The sequence below is a fragment of the Labeo rohita genome, chromosome 16 (genome assembly GCF_022985175.1).
Source record: "Labeo rohita strain BAU-BD-2019 chromosome 16, IGBB_LRoh.1.0, whole genome shotgun sequence".
NCBI classification, from domain to species: domain Eukaryota; kingdom Metazoa; phylum Chordata; class Actinopteri; order Cypriniformes; family Cyprinidae; genus Labeo; species Labeo rohita.
In genome coordinates this window covers 21,944,747-21,962,680 of record NC_066884.1, presented here as the reverse complement: position 1 = coordinate 21,962,680, position 17,934 = coordinate 21,944,747, and the positions used below count along the sequence as shown (strand labels likewise).

At 39.6% G+C, this 17,934-nt stretch overlaps 1 protein-coding gene across 2 annotated transcripts in view; it reads right to left on the bottom strand.

Annotated features, from left to right (window-relative positions):
- si:ch73-22o12.1 (nectin-2) overlaps window positions 1-17,934 on the bottom strand; it is an 87,715-nt gene that overhangs the window by 36,640 nt on the left and 33,141 nt on the right. The window contains exons 4-7 of one of the 2 annotated variants that reach the window (XM_051132185.1): window positions 17,322-17,618; window positions 16,866-16,983; window positions 14,414-14,562; window positions 3,830-7,374 (exon numbers count right to left, since the gene is read on the bottom strand). In XM_051132185.1, coding sequence (XP_050988142.1) covers window positions 6,833-7,374; window positions 14,414-14,562; window positions 16,866-16,983; window positions 17,322-17,618 — 1,106 coding nt within the window. In that variant the 3' untranslated portion in view covers window positions 3,830-6,832. Of the gene's footprint in view, window positions 1-3,829; window positions 7,375-14,413; window positions 14,563-16,865; window positions 16,984-17,321; window positions 17,619-17,934 lie in introns of those variants that run through there. The other variant, XM_051132186.1, reaches the window with a different exon arrangement.

Sequence of the window (17,934 nt, the reverse complement as noted above, 5' to 3'; positions counted from 1 at the left end):
CATTTTGGAAGTTCAAACTCGGGGCACCATATCAGTCCATTATATGGAGAAAAATCCCGGAATGTTTTCCTCAAAAAACACAATTTTTTACGACTGAAGAAAGAAAGACAAGGGGGTGAGTACATTATCTGTAAATAGTTGTTCTGGAAGTGGACTTCTCCTTTAATACCTGGGGTTCCCCTTAAAAGTGAAAGTTAATGGCCTAAATATAACATGAGAGAAAATTACCCTATCTCTTTAAGGCTGAATCATTTTCATTGAGGAAAAAAAAAATGACCGTGTGCACCTTGAAGCTCACATCTGTGTTAGGCCATGATTGTGTCTCAGGACAAGTTGAACACACCATTACACAGTAACATAAGGCTATTATCATGATACATTCAGCTAGTGTTTTGGGAAGAGAGAGAGAGATACAAACTAGGAGAGGAAAGAGGCAGCTGGTCCTCACTCCAGGTTGCAACTCAGAGCAATTAGAGCAGGCAGATGGCTAAATGGCCGAGAAAAAAAACCCCTCCAACTCCAAACGACAGTGACAAGTGTGCCAGGAGCACCGAGATTCTGACCCCGTCAACTGAAAGAGAAAGAGAGGGAAAGGGAGGGAAAAGGACGGAATCTAGGGCACAGCTACTTCTGGAGGAAAACGTCTGTTGTTACATTAACAGGCACGTTTCTGTCAGGGTCACCTGCTAATGCATACACACATACACAGCGCTGAGAGAAATTCTACCTGCTGAATAGCTTTATTATGACACCAACTCTTTCGGTTTCACTCCCCCCTCCTTTGCATAGTGTGCTCTTGGTTAAATTTTAACCTGTTGAGAAATGAGATCTGTTGCCTTTGAGTAAACAAAAAAGTTTTTGAGAGCAGAGTTCCTGTAGGGCTTAACTATGCTGAGACTGTCAACTTTATAACCTAAAGGGAAGAAACTGAAATACGAATGCAACCACATTCTTGTGCTTTTTATAGTGCGTGTGGTTTATTTCTGACTTACATAAAAACTTTTTTTTCTGTCATGTAGTTGCACTGCACATCTGAAAGTGTGGACAAACAAACAGTTATCTATAAGGAAATAACGACAAAACAAACATTTACTGAAGAAAATGTTCCATAGCAAGATGTTTTTGATTTCATCTACAATAAAAATAAAACTAAAAACAACATTATTACCAAGATTAATTAATTAGAGCTACTAATGAAAATATGACTTGGGGAAAAAATACTTTTTTTTTTTTTTTTTTTTTTTTTTTGGAAAAAAACCTCTAGAATATGACTGTTTCAAATCATCCTGTTGTCAATAATGTTGAGTTTTGCCTCACATAGGCTGTGTGAGCTCAAGCTGAACAGTGAATAAACACTGGCAAACTATGAAAGCCCTTTCCACCACAAAATAAAAACATAAAATTACAAGATATAAGCTCATAAAAATAAGAAATAAATCTTTAATAACACACAGCTCTGACTTTATTTTTATCATGACAAGATTTTAGCATGGTAATAAATATGACAGTGTTATTGTATTTGGTCTTGGCAGAATAGATCTGATGTGCTGCTGAATTGCTGTTGTTGTAGATTATTGATTACACTGCTGTGAGTATTTAAGACATACTGTACAAGTAGCATATATACAGTTGAGGTCAAAAGTTTACATAAACCTTGCAGAATCTGCAAAATGTTGATTATTTTACCAAAATAAGAGAGAACATACGAAATGCATGTTATTTTTTGTTTAGTACTGACCTAAAGAAGATATTTCACATAAAAGACATTTACATATAGTCCACAAGAGAAAATAATAGTTGAATTTATAAAAATGAAGTTTACACATACACTTGATTCTTAATACTGTTATTAATACAGTTGGTATTTGTAGGTATTTGAACCCTTTCCAACAATGGCTATGATTTTGAGATCCATCTTTTCACACTGTGGACAACTGAGAGACTCATATGCAACTATACAGAAGGTTTCAAATGCTCAGAAGGAAAATGACAGAGGGTGTAAACTTTTGAACAGAATGAAGATGTGTAGATTTTTACTGCCCTTCAGAAGCTATAGAAGATACTTGCATGTTTCCCTTAAGTCGAAATAAGTAAAATTTACCCTGATCTTCAAATTCAAAAGGTTTTCACCCCCCCAGCTCTTAATGCATCGTGTTTCCTTCTGGAGCATCAGTGAACGTTTGAACCTTCTGTAATAGTTGCATATGAGTCCCTCAGTTGTCTTCAGTGTGAAAAGATGGATCTCAAAATCATAGTCATTATTGGAAAAGGTTGAAATACACAAAAATGCTGAAAAACCAAAGAATCTGTGGGACCTGAAGGACTTTTCTGAAGAACAGCATCCAGGTTACAACACAGTATTAAAGGAACACTCCACTTTTTTTGAAAATAGGCTAATTTTCCGACTCCCCCAAAGTTAAACAGTTGAGTTTTACCGTTTTCAAATCCATTCAGCTGATCTCCGGGTCTGGCAGTAGCACTTTCAGCATAGCTTAGCATAGATCATTGAATCTGATTAGACAGTTAGCATCTTGCTCAAAAATGACCAAAGAGTTTCAATATTTTTCCTATTTAAAACTTGACTCTTCTGAAGTTACATCATGTACAAAGAATATCACAACTTTTCATTTTTCATCCGTCTTTGTACACGATGTAACTTAAGAAGAGTCAAGTTTTAAATAGGAACAATACTGTAATTATATCTGGTAATTTTTGAGCGAGATGTTATCGGTCTAATCAGATTCAATGTATGCTAAGCTTTGCTAAAAGTGCTACCGCCAGACCCGGCGATTGGCTGAATGGATACGAAAACGGTAAAACTCAGGTGTTTAACTCTAGGGGAGTAGGACAATGAGCCTATTTTCAAAATAAGTGGAGTGTTCCTTTAAATATTAAATGTATGTAAACTTTTGAACTAAGTCATTTTTATAAATTTAACTGTTGGTTTTTCTTGTGGACTATGTAAATGTCTTTTATGTGACATATCAAATTCAGGTCAGTACTAAATAAAAAAATAACATGCATTTTATATGATTCCTCTTGTTTTGGTAAAATAATTAACATTTTGCAGATTCTACAAGGTGTATGTAAACTTTAGATCTCAACTGTAATAACCCATAGCAAATCTATACAGGTGGAGATGGGGAGGTGGAGGGTTTCAGAGGAAATTTGAAAGTGTCCTGCAAAATGCTCTAGTGAACCAGTGCTAACCAGCCATTTAAATGTAAAGCAGTAAAGCTCATTGGCTGTGTATACAAGATGAGCCAATCAGTTCCAAATAGTTTAACGCTGTAAATATTTTGTGTTAAGGACCCAGCAGCCTGCAGAGTTCAATGACAGAACTTGGCATTTCTTGCAATTTTGACTTGTTCTTACAACTCTGAGTTAACATCTTATAATAAACAGAACATTATTGTTTGTTGGTGCGAATGCTAGCAGTGATTGTTACAGTACTTGGAGTCACATTAATACAACAAAGCATTCACCATCCTGTATTGGTTTAAATTTGCTCTTTCATCAACAAAAGTACTATTTTTACTAAGACTAGCTGCGTGTGAATAAAACTGCATAAAAGTGAAAACGTCAAGGCTGTGTTATAACTAGAATTCCTGAAAATGTCAAAAATAGATCTTTATGTGGACGCTTTATGTGTCACTCTCTTGCACAGCCCATTTAGCTCTATTTCAGCCGGCGGTGTTATCTGTGACAGGTGACTTATCACACACACACACACACACACACACACAGCTAACTGAACATTCACAACCCAGACAGAAAAACAAGAGATCTGATTGAGCCCCAGAGCATTCAGCACAAACCAAGAACACCGTGAAATATCTGTAAGACTTTAATAAGCAACCAAATAAAAAAGACAATATTACAAAGACCATGAAAACATTCAGACAACCAAAATAAAACCTAAAAGCAATGCAAGGCGGTAAAGCATTTAGTAGCGTTTATGTGTTTTTTGCGTCCATTAGAGTTTGAGAGCGAGCACTGCTCAACAGTTTACAGCACAAATACGTTACAGGCATCAATAAATCACTCAGAATAAAAACAATTAAAGCACAAATCTTAAAAAGAAGAAAAATAAACAGTAAAATCAAGTGATATAAAACTCAACGTTTTACAATATGGTTCAATATGCGACGAGTTTAATGCATTATGCACTGCATTTCAAGTTAAATAAACTAACATGAGCATCGATAAGCATTCATAAATTAGACAACAGCTTAATAAACGCAGTAAAACTGATTCACATTATGTCATAATACCTAATGCATTAAAAATGCTAGCAAATTGAACCTTATTATAAAGCATTTCCAACGCAAAAAAAAAAAAAAATGTATCCTTCATGCTCACAACAGTGAAGTACAATACACAAGGATGTGACATCACTGTTTAGCCTTATGTATATCATGTTTATATATTTATACTATATACACAGGAGGAATGGTTTGTGACGGGTGACATTAAGGCTTTTAAATGTGTGTGTGTATGTGTTTACCAGGACTGTGGAACATCTAAACCAGACAACGAGGGACGACAACATCGAGGAGACCGTAACATCCCATATTCACAAATCCACTACTTAAACCGTCTCCCATCGCAGAGGACACTTCCTTAATATTCTCAAGGCATCCGTTCCTTCATTACGGAATTCCTGGAGGAGACGTCGAGCTGGAAGGTCAGTGCGTTCTCCTCTAATGAGGAGCTAAAGCGTTCTGCCTCTCAGAGCACGAGTGACGAAATCACTTCCTCTACTCTCACATTCACCGACTGCCGTCTGACCTTTCAATCAGGATGTAAACTAGGCAGCGTCAAAGCTGGGATCAGAGCACGTCAGACCCAGACCGGCCCGTGTCAGGCTGACCACCCTTTCAGAGGGGAGAAAAACTTCTGATCCAGACGTACACTAATAGGGTCAGTGAATCAAGACGGAAGCCAAGGGAAAACAACACTACGGCACTCACTATGCCCTCTGATGCTTTGGAACAGACAGGGACACTTATAGACTCAAGGGCAGTTGGTTTGACAGATGATTTAGAGGGAGAAGAATATGTGTGTCTGTGTGTGTGTGTATGTGAGTGTGTGTGATGTCCAGTTTAAATCACACTGTGTATGTGTGCGAGACCCTGAGAGACTGGAGGAATAACTCACTGCCCTCGAGTCAGACACCACTTAACACGCTGACTCACTCTCACACACACACACAGAGCGCAAATACACCCGATAGAAACTTTTCCCATGTGAACGTTTCAACTAATCTAGTATTTCGATACTAGATTAGAGATGTAAATATGCGATATGTGCTCTCAAATAGTACTGTACGCACAAAGCTGTGGTTGACATGCGCAACATTCGACCTGGATATTCGCCCCGTTTTCATATTTACAACATATAGAAGTATAGACTTTTCTTTTTAAGAAAAATAAAATGTGTACATACAGTAGTTTACAATCACCTCACATCGAACAATATGCACGATCTTTCACTCACTCGTGAGCTTCTTCATTTTATTTCCCATTAAACAAGGCAGTGTATCTCTCCGGCTGAGAGGAACGACAAAAAAAAAACAAGGAATTAACAGTATGTAATGTGAACTGCGATGTCTTGAGGAGAGGTATATTTAGCAGTGTGGCCATGGTAACCTTGGACGTGGGTTATGGTTATAAATATAGAATGCATCAATATGTCCACAGCATTTATTAATTTTTAACATTTCAACTTTAGAAGTCAAGCGTACTATGAACAAACCATGAACAACAGTGTATTTCTAACATGAAATTAGATTAATAAATGCTGTGAAAGTTGGTTTACGATAACTAAACCCAATGTTAACAATATCTATAGTGTTCAATATGTGGCACACCATCCCTTTAGTTTAACTGTAACATATTACCATATATTTAGTCAAATTCTTCCTTTCCGGCAGGATGTGACCCTGCCTCGGTTTTTATTACTACAGCGATCTGCTACATTTTTTTTTCAACTGAATGCATAAGGAAATTGTACAAGGAAAATGATAAAAGGCGCTGCCTTGAACTCATCTTTTCTTGGGTAAATGGTTTGTGGGTGAGAATGAACACACCATTCATTAATGTTTGATTTGATTTGATTTGATTTGATTAGCCCCGAAAATCCAAATGATTCACTGGTGAGTCATATCACGGGATTCAGATAGAGTGCTGTATAATGGGTGAACAGTGCACGTCATCTTGAGACGGATGACTGTGTGAGGATAAATTTACAGGAAGGAATGCCACAGAGGCGTGGCTAGTCAAATATTAGACATGACTGATTTAGTTTGAATGTATGACAGATCAAAAGCACTGGGCACATGTGACTCTTCTTTAAAATCTACACAATCAACACAGCTTCCATAGAAGATACAGAGATGTTGAGGAACGTGAATCTAGTTTGAAACCGGTTTAGGTATGAACCCATGATCAATAGAAAATAAGAACAAGTTAAAAGCATTACATAACAGCACAGTGGATTTACATATATAACTTCATGTGTGTGCATGTCATATATATCAACGCAGTGTCAACATCCGCAGTTTCGTATTACTCGGAGCGTGTCACCATGACAACCAGAGCAATAATTAGAAATGGAAGCCTAACAGTTTTATATGTAGTTGTCTCTATTTACTTCACCCAATCCTTTAATGTTTTAATCTGTGCTATATCCAGCGTATTAATTCATCCATTCATTAACTCAATCCATCCATTAATCCTTCTCTCATGGTATTTGATGCCGTAATTTGTTTTTACAATAAAATGAATATTCGTTAATCCTTGTGGAAGAGGAAGCTCTCTCTACTCTCCTTTTACACGTAGACTGCAGTCCGAGAAATCACGGAGCCGTCCCTTTGGGACTCCATGTCATCATCTATATCGTCGTCGTGTGGGCGGAGCTGTAGGATGGGTCCGCCCCCACCGAAGTGATCGTATCGCTCATCCTCTTCTTCAAGTTCATCGAATTTCTTTCTTTCTACCTCGTCCATCTCTCTGCTAAGCAGGATGTCCTCTGCCGTATGAGTGTGCGTGGTCTCGAGCAAAGCCACGCCCCCTGGATGCATGCCCTGATTGGCCGTTTTCTCGTTAAGCCCCACCTCTCCTCTGTAAATGGGCGTGTTGTTGTTCCCGTTGTTTCCGGTGCCATTTTTGCTCGATTTGGCAGATCCAAAGAGGCGGGTAATGGAGTCGTAGGGAGCACCGGCTGGCTTGCCGGTGCCACGGTAACCATGCTGTTGGCGGCGATTATGGAATACCAGGAAGTAGACGAGGACAACTAACAGTATGATGGCCAGAATGCACGCGAAGATTACGCCTGCGATCACGCCCGTGTTTGATGGGGGAGGTGGTTGTTCTAGAGACAGAAAAGTTAAAAAAAAAAGAGAGAAAAGGAAGAAGAACAGAATTAGACCGAGTTAGACTCATGGAAAGGAAATGAAAGTCATGTTTAAAGACCCAATGAAATCAAAACTCAGATTTGTGGCTTTTAGTACATGTGTAGGGCTGTCACTAACGATTGTTTTGGTAATCGAATAATCTGTTGATTAATCTGGCAATTAATCAAATAATTAGATAATTGCAAATCATTTTTTTTTTGTGGTAATAAAAATCGACCTAAGCAAACAATAGCCTTTAAAATGACTTAAAATGCATATAAAATAGCAATGAAATATAGTATCAAAAGCAACTAATCATATGGTTTTATTAAACAAAACTGTTAAAATACATAACGCACTATTTATAAACAATAGAGCTCATGTACATTATGCTACGCATTATAACAAATCCGATTGTTTTTACAATTTACTGTCCAATCTAATCTTCTGTAATTTCTTCAATATGTGGACATCAAAGTGTGTAAACTCAGGGTTTGAGCTTTTATTTTGAAATTGCAATGAAGAGTTAGCATATTCAGAAAGATAATAAAGTATTCTTCAGTGTTTGCGTAGGTTTATAAATGATTTACCTTACAAATGAAATGGCACACGTTGCGCGTTCCCAGATGAATGTTATAATAAACCCAATCTCACAACAATATGGAGAGATGGAGTTTGAGACGCTTCACAATGTAAATGATAGTGTTTACTGTGAACCGAGCTGCACTTGACGCACGTTCTTTACCTATACGCGTATAAATAAAGCATATATATTAAACCTGCATTGCGTATAGTTACTTAATATATTTGTAGTGTTTGTGAATTCACAATAGCATTATGCTTCATGATTTTTAAAGAGATTTAATACATCATGCAGCTTTGTAAAACTCTAAAAATGCGTTTTATGGATTCTCGTCTGTGGAACGCGCTGCTTCCGGTATTTTGCCGGTTACTAGACACGGGCAAGATGCAATCAAGGATTTTTTTTTTGTTTTTTTAAATCGAGTACTCAAATTGAATGAAGGAATTGTGACAGCCCTATACATGTGTATAATATTTGAAGCCTATATGCTAGCAGTACTAAATAGATTCCTGTCCAATCAAATGCTCTCTAGAATAAAAATGCCCCATCCCCAAAATGATCAATACCACTTTAAAATTAGTCTTCCCAGCAACGCAGTTGTATTGTTCATTCAGACTGGTTTGTGAATGAACAAACACAAGAGGCAGGATTTATCGCATGAACCAATCACAGTCAAACATAACGAGTTATATCCAATTATATAGTGGAGGCGGCATTGCCTCCTCTGACGTGACTTTCCCCTCATTCATTCTCAATTACCCCCTCAATGGTACCTCTCAAAACTCAGTAAATCATTGTTCGCAAAAAAGCTGCCCAAGTTCATTCAGTTCGTTCATACGATGACTCGTTAAATGAATCCCCCAGAGTATTATTTAGACCTAAAACAGTGACTCATTCAATAAAAAGCATATTTGTTTAGTATGTCCAAACCAAAACAAAAAAAGGAGAGCATGGAAGAGAACAAGAATCTGTTCACCTAAAATATTCATTAAAAAAAAAACACTGACTCATTCACTCAACAGGAAATGCGTCAAGTGATTTCATGGGATCTTTACGAGACAAAGGGGAAAAAATATTTCCACTTCCTCACACACAGTCTGTGTATAATTGTAAATGTGTGTGTGTGCATGATAAATCACGTGAATGCATGTGGGATAGTGACATTTCTGTGCAATTCCTTAAGGGGAATGGCTTTCCATAAGGCCAGTTTGCAGCATTCACACTTACAACTGCACAATAAAGGAGGAAACACGGCACCAGCATGCAGCCTCACATAAAACAGAAAAGAGAAGATGATGGACAAAGGGACGGTTGGCTGGTTGACGGATGGATAGACGGACGGATGAGAGGAAGGAAGGCGTAAGAGAGGAGGCTGGGATTGACAGGGGGAGACAGCAGACAGACGCATCGGCCTTGAAGCCACAAACACACAACAGCGCACAGCTTCTTCCTCAGTGCCTGGCGAATGCGTGCACGAGATGAAATGAGCGCACGAAGACGTGACTAGCACAGCTGAAAGAGAGCAGTGGATGTGTTAACATCTGAAATAAACAACAGCATCATCTCCAACTCTTACATTTTTCATTGATTGTCATCGTTTTTTCTGGTGCATCTTGCACAGAAACACCTAACGCCAGAAACAACAGGAACACAATCATGTCTGACTGCCTCAGTCGCCGTGTTCCCGTTAGCCACCCACTGTGGCGTACTTCTCTCTCCCACACATACACCTCTACCACCCACTGTTTCAGTCAGAGTGAGCGTGTTGTTCTGATCTTCGACTCAATCTCTCACTGCCTGCCCGAGTCCTCTGAATTATACATGACAGTCTGATCATATAGCGGCCACACACACACCCACGGATCTACATGGCTTCATTATCAGAAGATTTCACACTCGCAAACAGCCACAGAGGAGTCCTTGCCCGTGCCGAAGCCGCTGTCACAATGCCAAGGTGTTGGCACACGACTGAAATGGCACTCTGAGCAGTTTTCAGCACGTTGCCATGTGGTTGCTAGGGTGTTCAGAGTGGTTTCTAGAAAATTTCTTGCAATATTTAAAGGAAACACCAGGTATTCAAACTTGTATGGCTTATTAGAACATAAATGATGTCTCTTACTGAAATACGCAGTAGAAAACCCATGAAATCCACAATGTTTTATACATATTTTGGATTATGGGGTGCACAATTATTTTAATTATGTCAAATTGTTGCACTCGGTAGGCTAATGGAGCTACCTGTTGCTATTTTTACCACAACACAACTCGGAATACACAACTTGGAAAGTAACATACTGATATGATGGCACATTGTGTGGCTTTTGGTTGTAATTTTCAGTTGAATGGCAATAAGAGAAGCAATATAAGGCTTCACTGCTTTCCTAGTGATAAGAAGAGTAAAAAAGAATGGGAAGATGCCTGTAGACGAATAAAACTTCCTAAAGACCCATGTCTTTGTTCTCTCCACTTTAGCCCTGATGCTTTTGAGGATTTTAGTTGACCACAGCTACTGAAATAGCTTACAAACGGCGGAGACAAGAAACGCTAGATGCCATCCTGGCAGGCTGTAAATTTGCCGACGCTTATGACGACGTGGCAAGTTTCTCAGCTCAGATTTCACTCGATATCTGGGGTGTTTAGACTCCTACTGGGGAAAAAGAATCAATGTTGCAGCATTTGGTTGAAGACTAATCTGTCCCATAAAAAGTTAAGGAGGCAGCCTGAAGACAGCATCAAGTAAAAATTAATTTTTGAATTCATCCATGCATAAGTCTCATTTTTACAAATTAATTTGACCCTTTTAATTTTGTCTTCACAAGGTCCTATCTTGGCCTCCCAGTGACAGGACAGACATCCCTCTGGTTTTGCATGCCGGATTTCTCCAATCTCTATCTGTGTAAACCCCAGCTCCAGTCAACTGCAAGCTCACATTCAGATCTGAATCCATTTCCGTAAACAACCGATGGACAGCACCCAGTTCATGCCCTATATTTTCTTCCGATGATGTATATTGCATAATGGCGGGAAAGATCTATCACTACTTCTGTTAAAAGTTGCTTAAAGGGATCAATTCAACCAAAAATAAAAATCCTGACATCAGTATACCCATGTTAATACAAACAAAGAGGGGTCGATTGTTGATTTGGACCCCACTGACTTGCACTGTATGCAAAAATAAATAAATAAATAAAAATTATAAAGGGATAGATCACTCAAAAATGAAAATTCTGTCATTAATTACTCACCCTCATGTTGAGCCAAACCCATAAGACCTTCGTTCATCTTCAGAACATGAATTAAGATACTTCTGATGAAATCGGAAAGCTTATACTTAAAGTATAAGACAACAAAAATAACAAATTTATTCAACGATTTCTTATCTTCCATTTCAGTCTTTTTGACACATTCAGTACCACGCATACATCAAAGAATGACAGGAAAGAAACTGTTGAATAAAGTTATTTTTGTTTTCTTTGCGCACAAAAAGTATTCTTGTAGCTTCATAATATTGCGGTTGAACCACTGATGTCACATGGACTATTTTATCGACACCTTACTACCTTTCTGGGCCTTGATTGTGGTAGTTGCGTTGCTGTCTATGCAGGTCAGAAAGCTCTCCGATTTAATCAAAAATACCTTAATTTTTGTTCCGAAGATTAACGAAGATCTCACGTGTTTTGAGCGACATGAGGGTGAGTAAATAACGACATTTTTTTTATTTTGGGTGAAATATCCCTTTACGATATCTTTGCAAGTCATACAAGTTCGGAATAACATGGCAGTAGCAGTTTTGGGGGAAATATCCCTTCAAGCGTGATTAACAGTAAAAAGTGCTACTGTCTTGTGAACACCACTAATTATATTGTATTACCACTAATGTAGTCTCTTTATCTTTCTCTAAGTACTGGCAGTATATTAATAAACGTACATATTAGCGCTCTGAAGAACTCTAAGTGAATAGCTGAGTGGATGAATGAAGCTCATAGAGCTTTCCTAGATAGACGAGAGAGGGGAAATATGTCTTTGAATGCCTCACATCTCTCTTTTCATTTTTTTCTGTCACACCATTGGACGGGAGAGAGCAGGACAAGGCAGAGGAGGAGATTTTTTTTCTATGACAGCTGGATGGAGAACATGACAGAATCTCAAGAGTTGAAAATGAATGATAGAGGAGAGAGAAAAAGAGAAGGGGAGAGAGAGAAGTGGGGGTTGAATCTAGGTTAGCCTCAGAGCAACATGAGGCACAGTGTTGAGAAACGATTTGGACTCGTAGCTGGATTCCCGGCTCTGGCTCCAGTGGTGGAGCTACAAAACACGCTCCAAGGTATCTCTGTACCGCTCTCATGCTTTCAGGAGGAACACCGAGACAAGATCTGTGCGGGCCGGCCTTAGTCACCATGGAGATGGTTGCCGGGGGGCGAAGACAGCCACGCGACTGAGAAGGTAGTGGCCATTTCATGGCTGTCAAAACGGCTGCGCTTAAGCAGAACCTCTTCACGGCTAAGCAACGCTTCCCGCGGCGCTCCACGGAACATATCTCCTCTTGCACCTGATTCCTACACTACATGCCGCAAACACCAACAAATTTTGTCCGCACACGCACGGCGCAGGCCGGCTTTGCGTTACGGGCCTGATTAGCATTTCCCTTCCGCTCTTCCTTTGACAGAAGGATAAGAGGCCGGGAGCTGAAACAGCAGTGACTGACTTATCCTCACCGAGAGCCTCTTTTGTGAGGAGATGGTCGGAGACGGAGGGGTGGGAGGCAGGTTTGGAAGGCACAGAAGTGGTTCAGCCAAACAAAACGAGAGAATTTGTAGTGAAGAGGATGAAAGTAATACGAGCGGAAGAGGGGAGGAGAGTGAGAGGATGCACGTGCGATGGGAGAGCCGTAGGTTCCCAGGGGGTAGAAATGCCACCAGCGTTCATCCGCTCCACCCTCCTCCCCTCAGTCTCTTCCTGCTTGTGCTTTTTTCTTGTTTTCACTCTGTGAGAATATGGGAGGAACCAAAAGGGGAGGGAAGGCAAGATGTTGTCAGTTTAGTAATGTGATTTTTCCAAATGAGCAAAGATCTGCCTATAAGCCATCTAAGACGTATATGCAAGAGAGAGAATAGCGAGGGGAAATGGAGGAAGGTAGAAGGCTTTTAAAACCCAAGTTGTGAGAGCAAAGCACCTTTCCTCCACATTACCTAAGAGCTATTAGTCTTGCTCAGCACTAAAGCAGCTCAGTCCCTCCGCAGTCAACCATGTGGATATTTTATTCCATCAGCCTGTCACAGGACATCAGAACGGGCCAGAAAAAGCTAGGAGAGGACAATTTCGCATCCCACGATGGCCATCAAATGTACTGCAGCCCTCGCTTTAGCCGTGAAACTCTGGGACGGGCTGGAGGAGTTTACCAGCGTCACAAATCCAACCAACATCCACCTGAACGCCAGTAATAATTAAGTTCACAAACTGATAAAGGACGTATCTTAATGCAATAAAAAAAATGCCTAAAATTTATTGATTTTGTCATGGATCAAATGGATGGATGAAAATATGCTGGAAAAAAATTAACAATTGGAATTGCATACTATTGTTGTTGTTTTTAAGAAATTAATATTTACTATACTTAGATGCCTAATATTTATCCTTCAAACATGCAATAAATTCATCACAAGTCTTACAATATATATATATATTTCAAATTAATTAAATATTATTCATGAAAAGATCATAAAAAAAATATTAAACAGCATGATATTAAACAGCTGTTTTTTTACATTGAAAATAAAAAAAAATGTTACTTGATCATTTCAATGAGCATATTACATTGATTTCTGAAGGAAAATGTAGAGTGGAGTAACGTCTGCTGAAAATTCAGCTTTGCTGGTAGTGGAATAAATTAAATTTAGGGATGTCAAACGATTAATCGCAATTAATACACGTGTGAATTTGCCTTTACAGCATGCTGTAAGTGATGCAATATCTTAAAAATGTTAACAAATTTTGGACATTTTGTGAAAACAAAAACTATGGCTTAAATAAAAAACTGTGTCAAAACAATACTTAACACCACCCATACAGCTGTACTCAACCCCACCCAAACACAATCACATCTGCGATCACAAACACACATACACACTCCTCTCTCAAATCATCCTTCAGAATTCTATGAAAAATGTGTTGCATGTTTTTCCAGATAAACAACGTCTCAGACTAAAGTAAAATATGCCACCAAAGAGTCAGGAACAGCTGAAGGCTGAGGGATGACAGTGCATGCGGGGTGATCTTGAGGACAAATAGAGTGACGAACAAAACACATACAGACAAGAAAAGCGCCAACAAACTGCCTGAACTGTAACCCCCTTGCTTGTCTGTTGCCACCTCACGCTCGCCACGGTGGAAACGTGTGAGGAACCTGTAATCAAATACTATATAGACAGACTCACCCCTCACGAAGATGGAGACCTGATCTTTGCCGGATCCCAAACTGTTTCTGACCTCGCAGATGAAGGTGGTGTTGATGGTGTCGTCCACCTTTTGCACAGTGAGACGGTTTTCCTTAATCTGCACTGTTTCAGGCATCAGTCCGGACAAGCTGAGGGACAAAATCCAGACAACATTAGTATAGCAAAGCTTAAAAGACCTAAAGACTATCAGCATGAAGTCTGGTCCACTTTGCAGCTTAATCTGGCCAAGAATTGGCCACTTAGACAGGAGAAGCCATCTAACTGACAACATTTTATGTTTTTACTTGTTTTACTGTTGGTACCACAGTGACATCCTGGACAAATGTGTCAATTCTTACTCCAAGAACTTGTGTCAAAGCCAGCCAATCAGAATAGAGGGCGCCAGATTGAGAACGTGCTTTCCATTTTTGTGTGGGTTCATGAATGGACAATGGATGGTTATCTTAAGCCAGGAGGACACTGTTTTTTGTACAGTATTCTACAATTACTATTTGTCAGACTACACAATATGATCCCAGTGAGATTTCTAAGTAAATGCCATGGTACACTGTGCGACATCAATGATACACAGCGTAGCCAAGACTTTGGTCTCAATCATCCAGTTGACTTTACACTGCCAAGACTTTGTTGAAAGCCAATTTTGTTTGCACAGGCCAGGGGTGTCCAATCCTGCTCCTGAAGGACCAATAGCCAGGGTTTCCATCCAAAGTTGTGGATTTAACTTATGTGCATAATGGAATATCGCATAAAACATAAAGCAACTTTGGCACAAGTTTCATCTAACGAGTCAAAGGGAACAAAATCACCACTTCCTGATTAACTAAATATCACTAAGAAAAGTAGAAGAAGCCACTGAATATATTAATAATTTCCATATATATTAAATTACTTGCGCCTCAGAGCGAACAGATGAAAAACTGTAAATGCGGTCATTGCTTTCAGAGGCGGATGCCTGCTGTTTGGGAACATAGTCGTCTAAGACAGTTCTGTGAAGCAGTTAAACAGAAATACTTTGATGGCAGACTTTGCTTGGGCGCTTCAGAATGACCATAAAACATTTTAGATGTGCAACAAGATTGCACATCTAAAACCACTGGTTAGTCAGGTTATGCCTTCCCATGTTTTTGTGAATTAAGGGATTTTTTTTCAGAATTTGCAGTTTCCATCACTTGTTTCTGATGTGATACTTTGAAATGCACATAAAATCAGAGTGACTGAAACATAGCTAGTTTAATTTCAGTCTGTCCCAATACACTTGCTTGGAAGCTTCTAGTAATCTTAAATACTTAGATTAGCTGGTTCAGGTGTGTATAAATAAATAGTTCACCCAAAAACGAAAATTAGCCAATTATTTACTCACCCTCAAGCCGTCCTAGCTGTGTATGACTTCCTTCTTTCAGACAAATCCTATCGGACTTATATTAAAAAAAATCCTGGCTCTTCAAGCTTTACCAATAAGCAGGTGTTTCTCTTCAACAGATCAAAATAAGTCCAATAAAGTGCATCCATCCATAATAAAAAGTGCCTCACACGGCACAAAACTAGGATTTGTAAAGCGTGTTGGAGGATTTTGATATAAGCGAAGAGGAAGCTGGTTTTCCTTTGCTAAAGTGAGGAAACTTTGCTTCCTTTGCTTCCGTAAACAAACATTGGTTTTCACGAGACTCACAAGCACATGCGCAACTCCGATGTCCTACGTCATCAAACCCGGAGCTGCTTCCATGTACAACAGTTAGCGCAATCTAGATTAAAGTGGTTATTATATTTTGAATATGGATATTTCTCTTACAAAAATGCATCGATTCACTACAGGAGGCCTTTATTCCCTATAATCTAATTTTCTTTTTTGGGTGAACTAACCCTTTAATTAGGACTGGAGCAATCAAAGACTTGACATTTTGTCCTATGAAGTCTTTAATGATCCTTGAAAGATGGTAAAATGCAGCCTAAAATTCTAGTGTCAACCTGACTTAAAGGGATAGTTCACACAAAAAAATGAAAATTCTGTCATTATTTACTTACCCTCATGTCATTCCAAACCTTAAGACCTTCGTTCATTTTCAGAACACAAATTAAGATGTTTTTGAAGGAATCCAAGAACTTTCTGACCCTCCATAGACAGCAAGTGTCCTACTACGATCAAAGCCCAGAAAGGTAGCAAGGATTTGACAAAATAGTCCATGTGACATCAGTGGTTTAACTGTAATTTTATGAAGCTATGAGAATGCTTTTTGTGAGCAAACAAATAATAATAAAAATGACTTTATTCAGCATTTCTACACAATTAATTTGTGTTTTCCGAAGATGAATAAAGGTTTTACAGTTTGGAATGACTTGAGGGTGAGTAATTAATGACAATTTTCATTTTTGGGTCAACTACCCCTTTAAGACTGAAACCAAACAGAACTGAAAAGGTAAAAGAAATGCTCACGTTTTCCAGGTGACGGTGGTGGGGGCGGGGTTTCCATCTGCCTGACAGGTCAAATATGCACTTGTCCGACCTCTGTACCAATTGTTATCGTACCCTACGATTTGCACCTGGGGAAGATCTGACAGAGAGAAAAAGACGAGTAAATACGAACAACTAGCCTTTATGAATGACTTCAGCCTTGAGCTATTGAAGTCTTGGACAAATCGAACACTGATATGGTCTATCAGCCGAATCCATTGACCCATAGCTTGTGTTTCTGGTCCAAGCAGCACTGTAAAGCCTCAGGCTAATTTGCTTGATGGCCGTTACTAATGTCTGGCATATTGTGTAGACGCATTACCGGCCTGCACCAATAGAGACATGACTCACTAAAGCAATTCTCAGCTATAGCAACAGGGAATGCTTAGAATAACAGCATTAGGATCAGTAGTTTCTGGTGTAGGTTCTGAATCTTACATTCAACAACGAGTTTCATCGGGAAGGTCTCGGGTTGGGTCATGGTACGATGTGACACGATGCAGCTGATGTCTTTGCCATTATCCGACGGCTGAGGAGCCAGCATGTAGGAACTCCTGATGGAGACCGTATTATCCGGATTTTCCGTTGTGATCGGCGTCGTCACGTTTCCGTTAAGCGCCGTGGACCATGAAATGGTCGCTGCCGGACGGCCCTTGGATGATTCACAGTTCGCCACGACGACTGGGGTTTTGCCGGCGGTAACTGTGACAGTTGCAGCCATGTTCGTCGGTTTAGCTGTGGGAAAGAGAGAGAGTCTGACCTTTATTTGATGCTATAATGTAAGGGAAGATGAGAGGAGGAGGGGAGGAAGTGGAGACGGAAAGATCACAGCCCGGCTTGTCCTGCCACACGCTAGCACAGCGCTCACATTGTACTCACGTTTCGCTCTGAGAAAGACATCAAAGAGAGGGAAAGGAGAAAAGCAGGGGAGACGGGGAACGACAGGGAAGCGACGGCCTCTCAGCATGATAAGCAGGCAGATCAATAGCAGGGAGAGAGAGGAGGGAGGGGGCAGGCGAGCGAGAGCCCGGCCAAGGTTACTGCCACATTT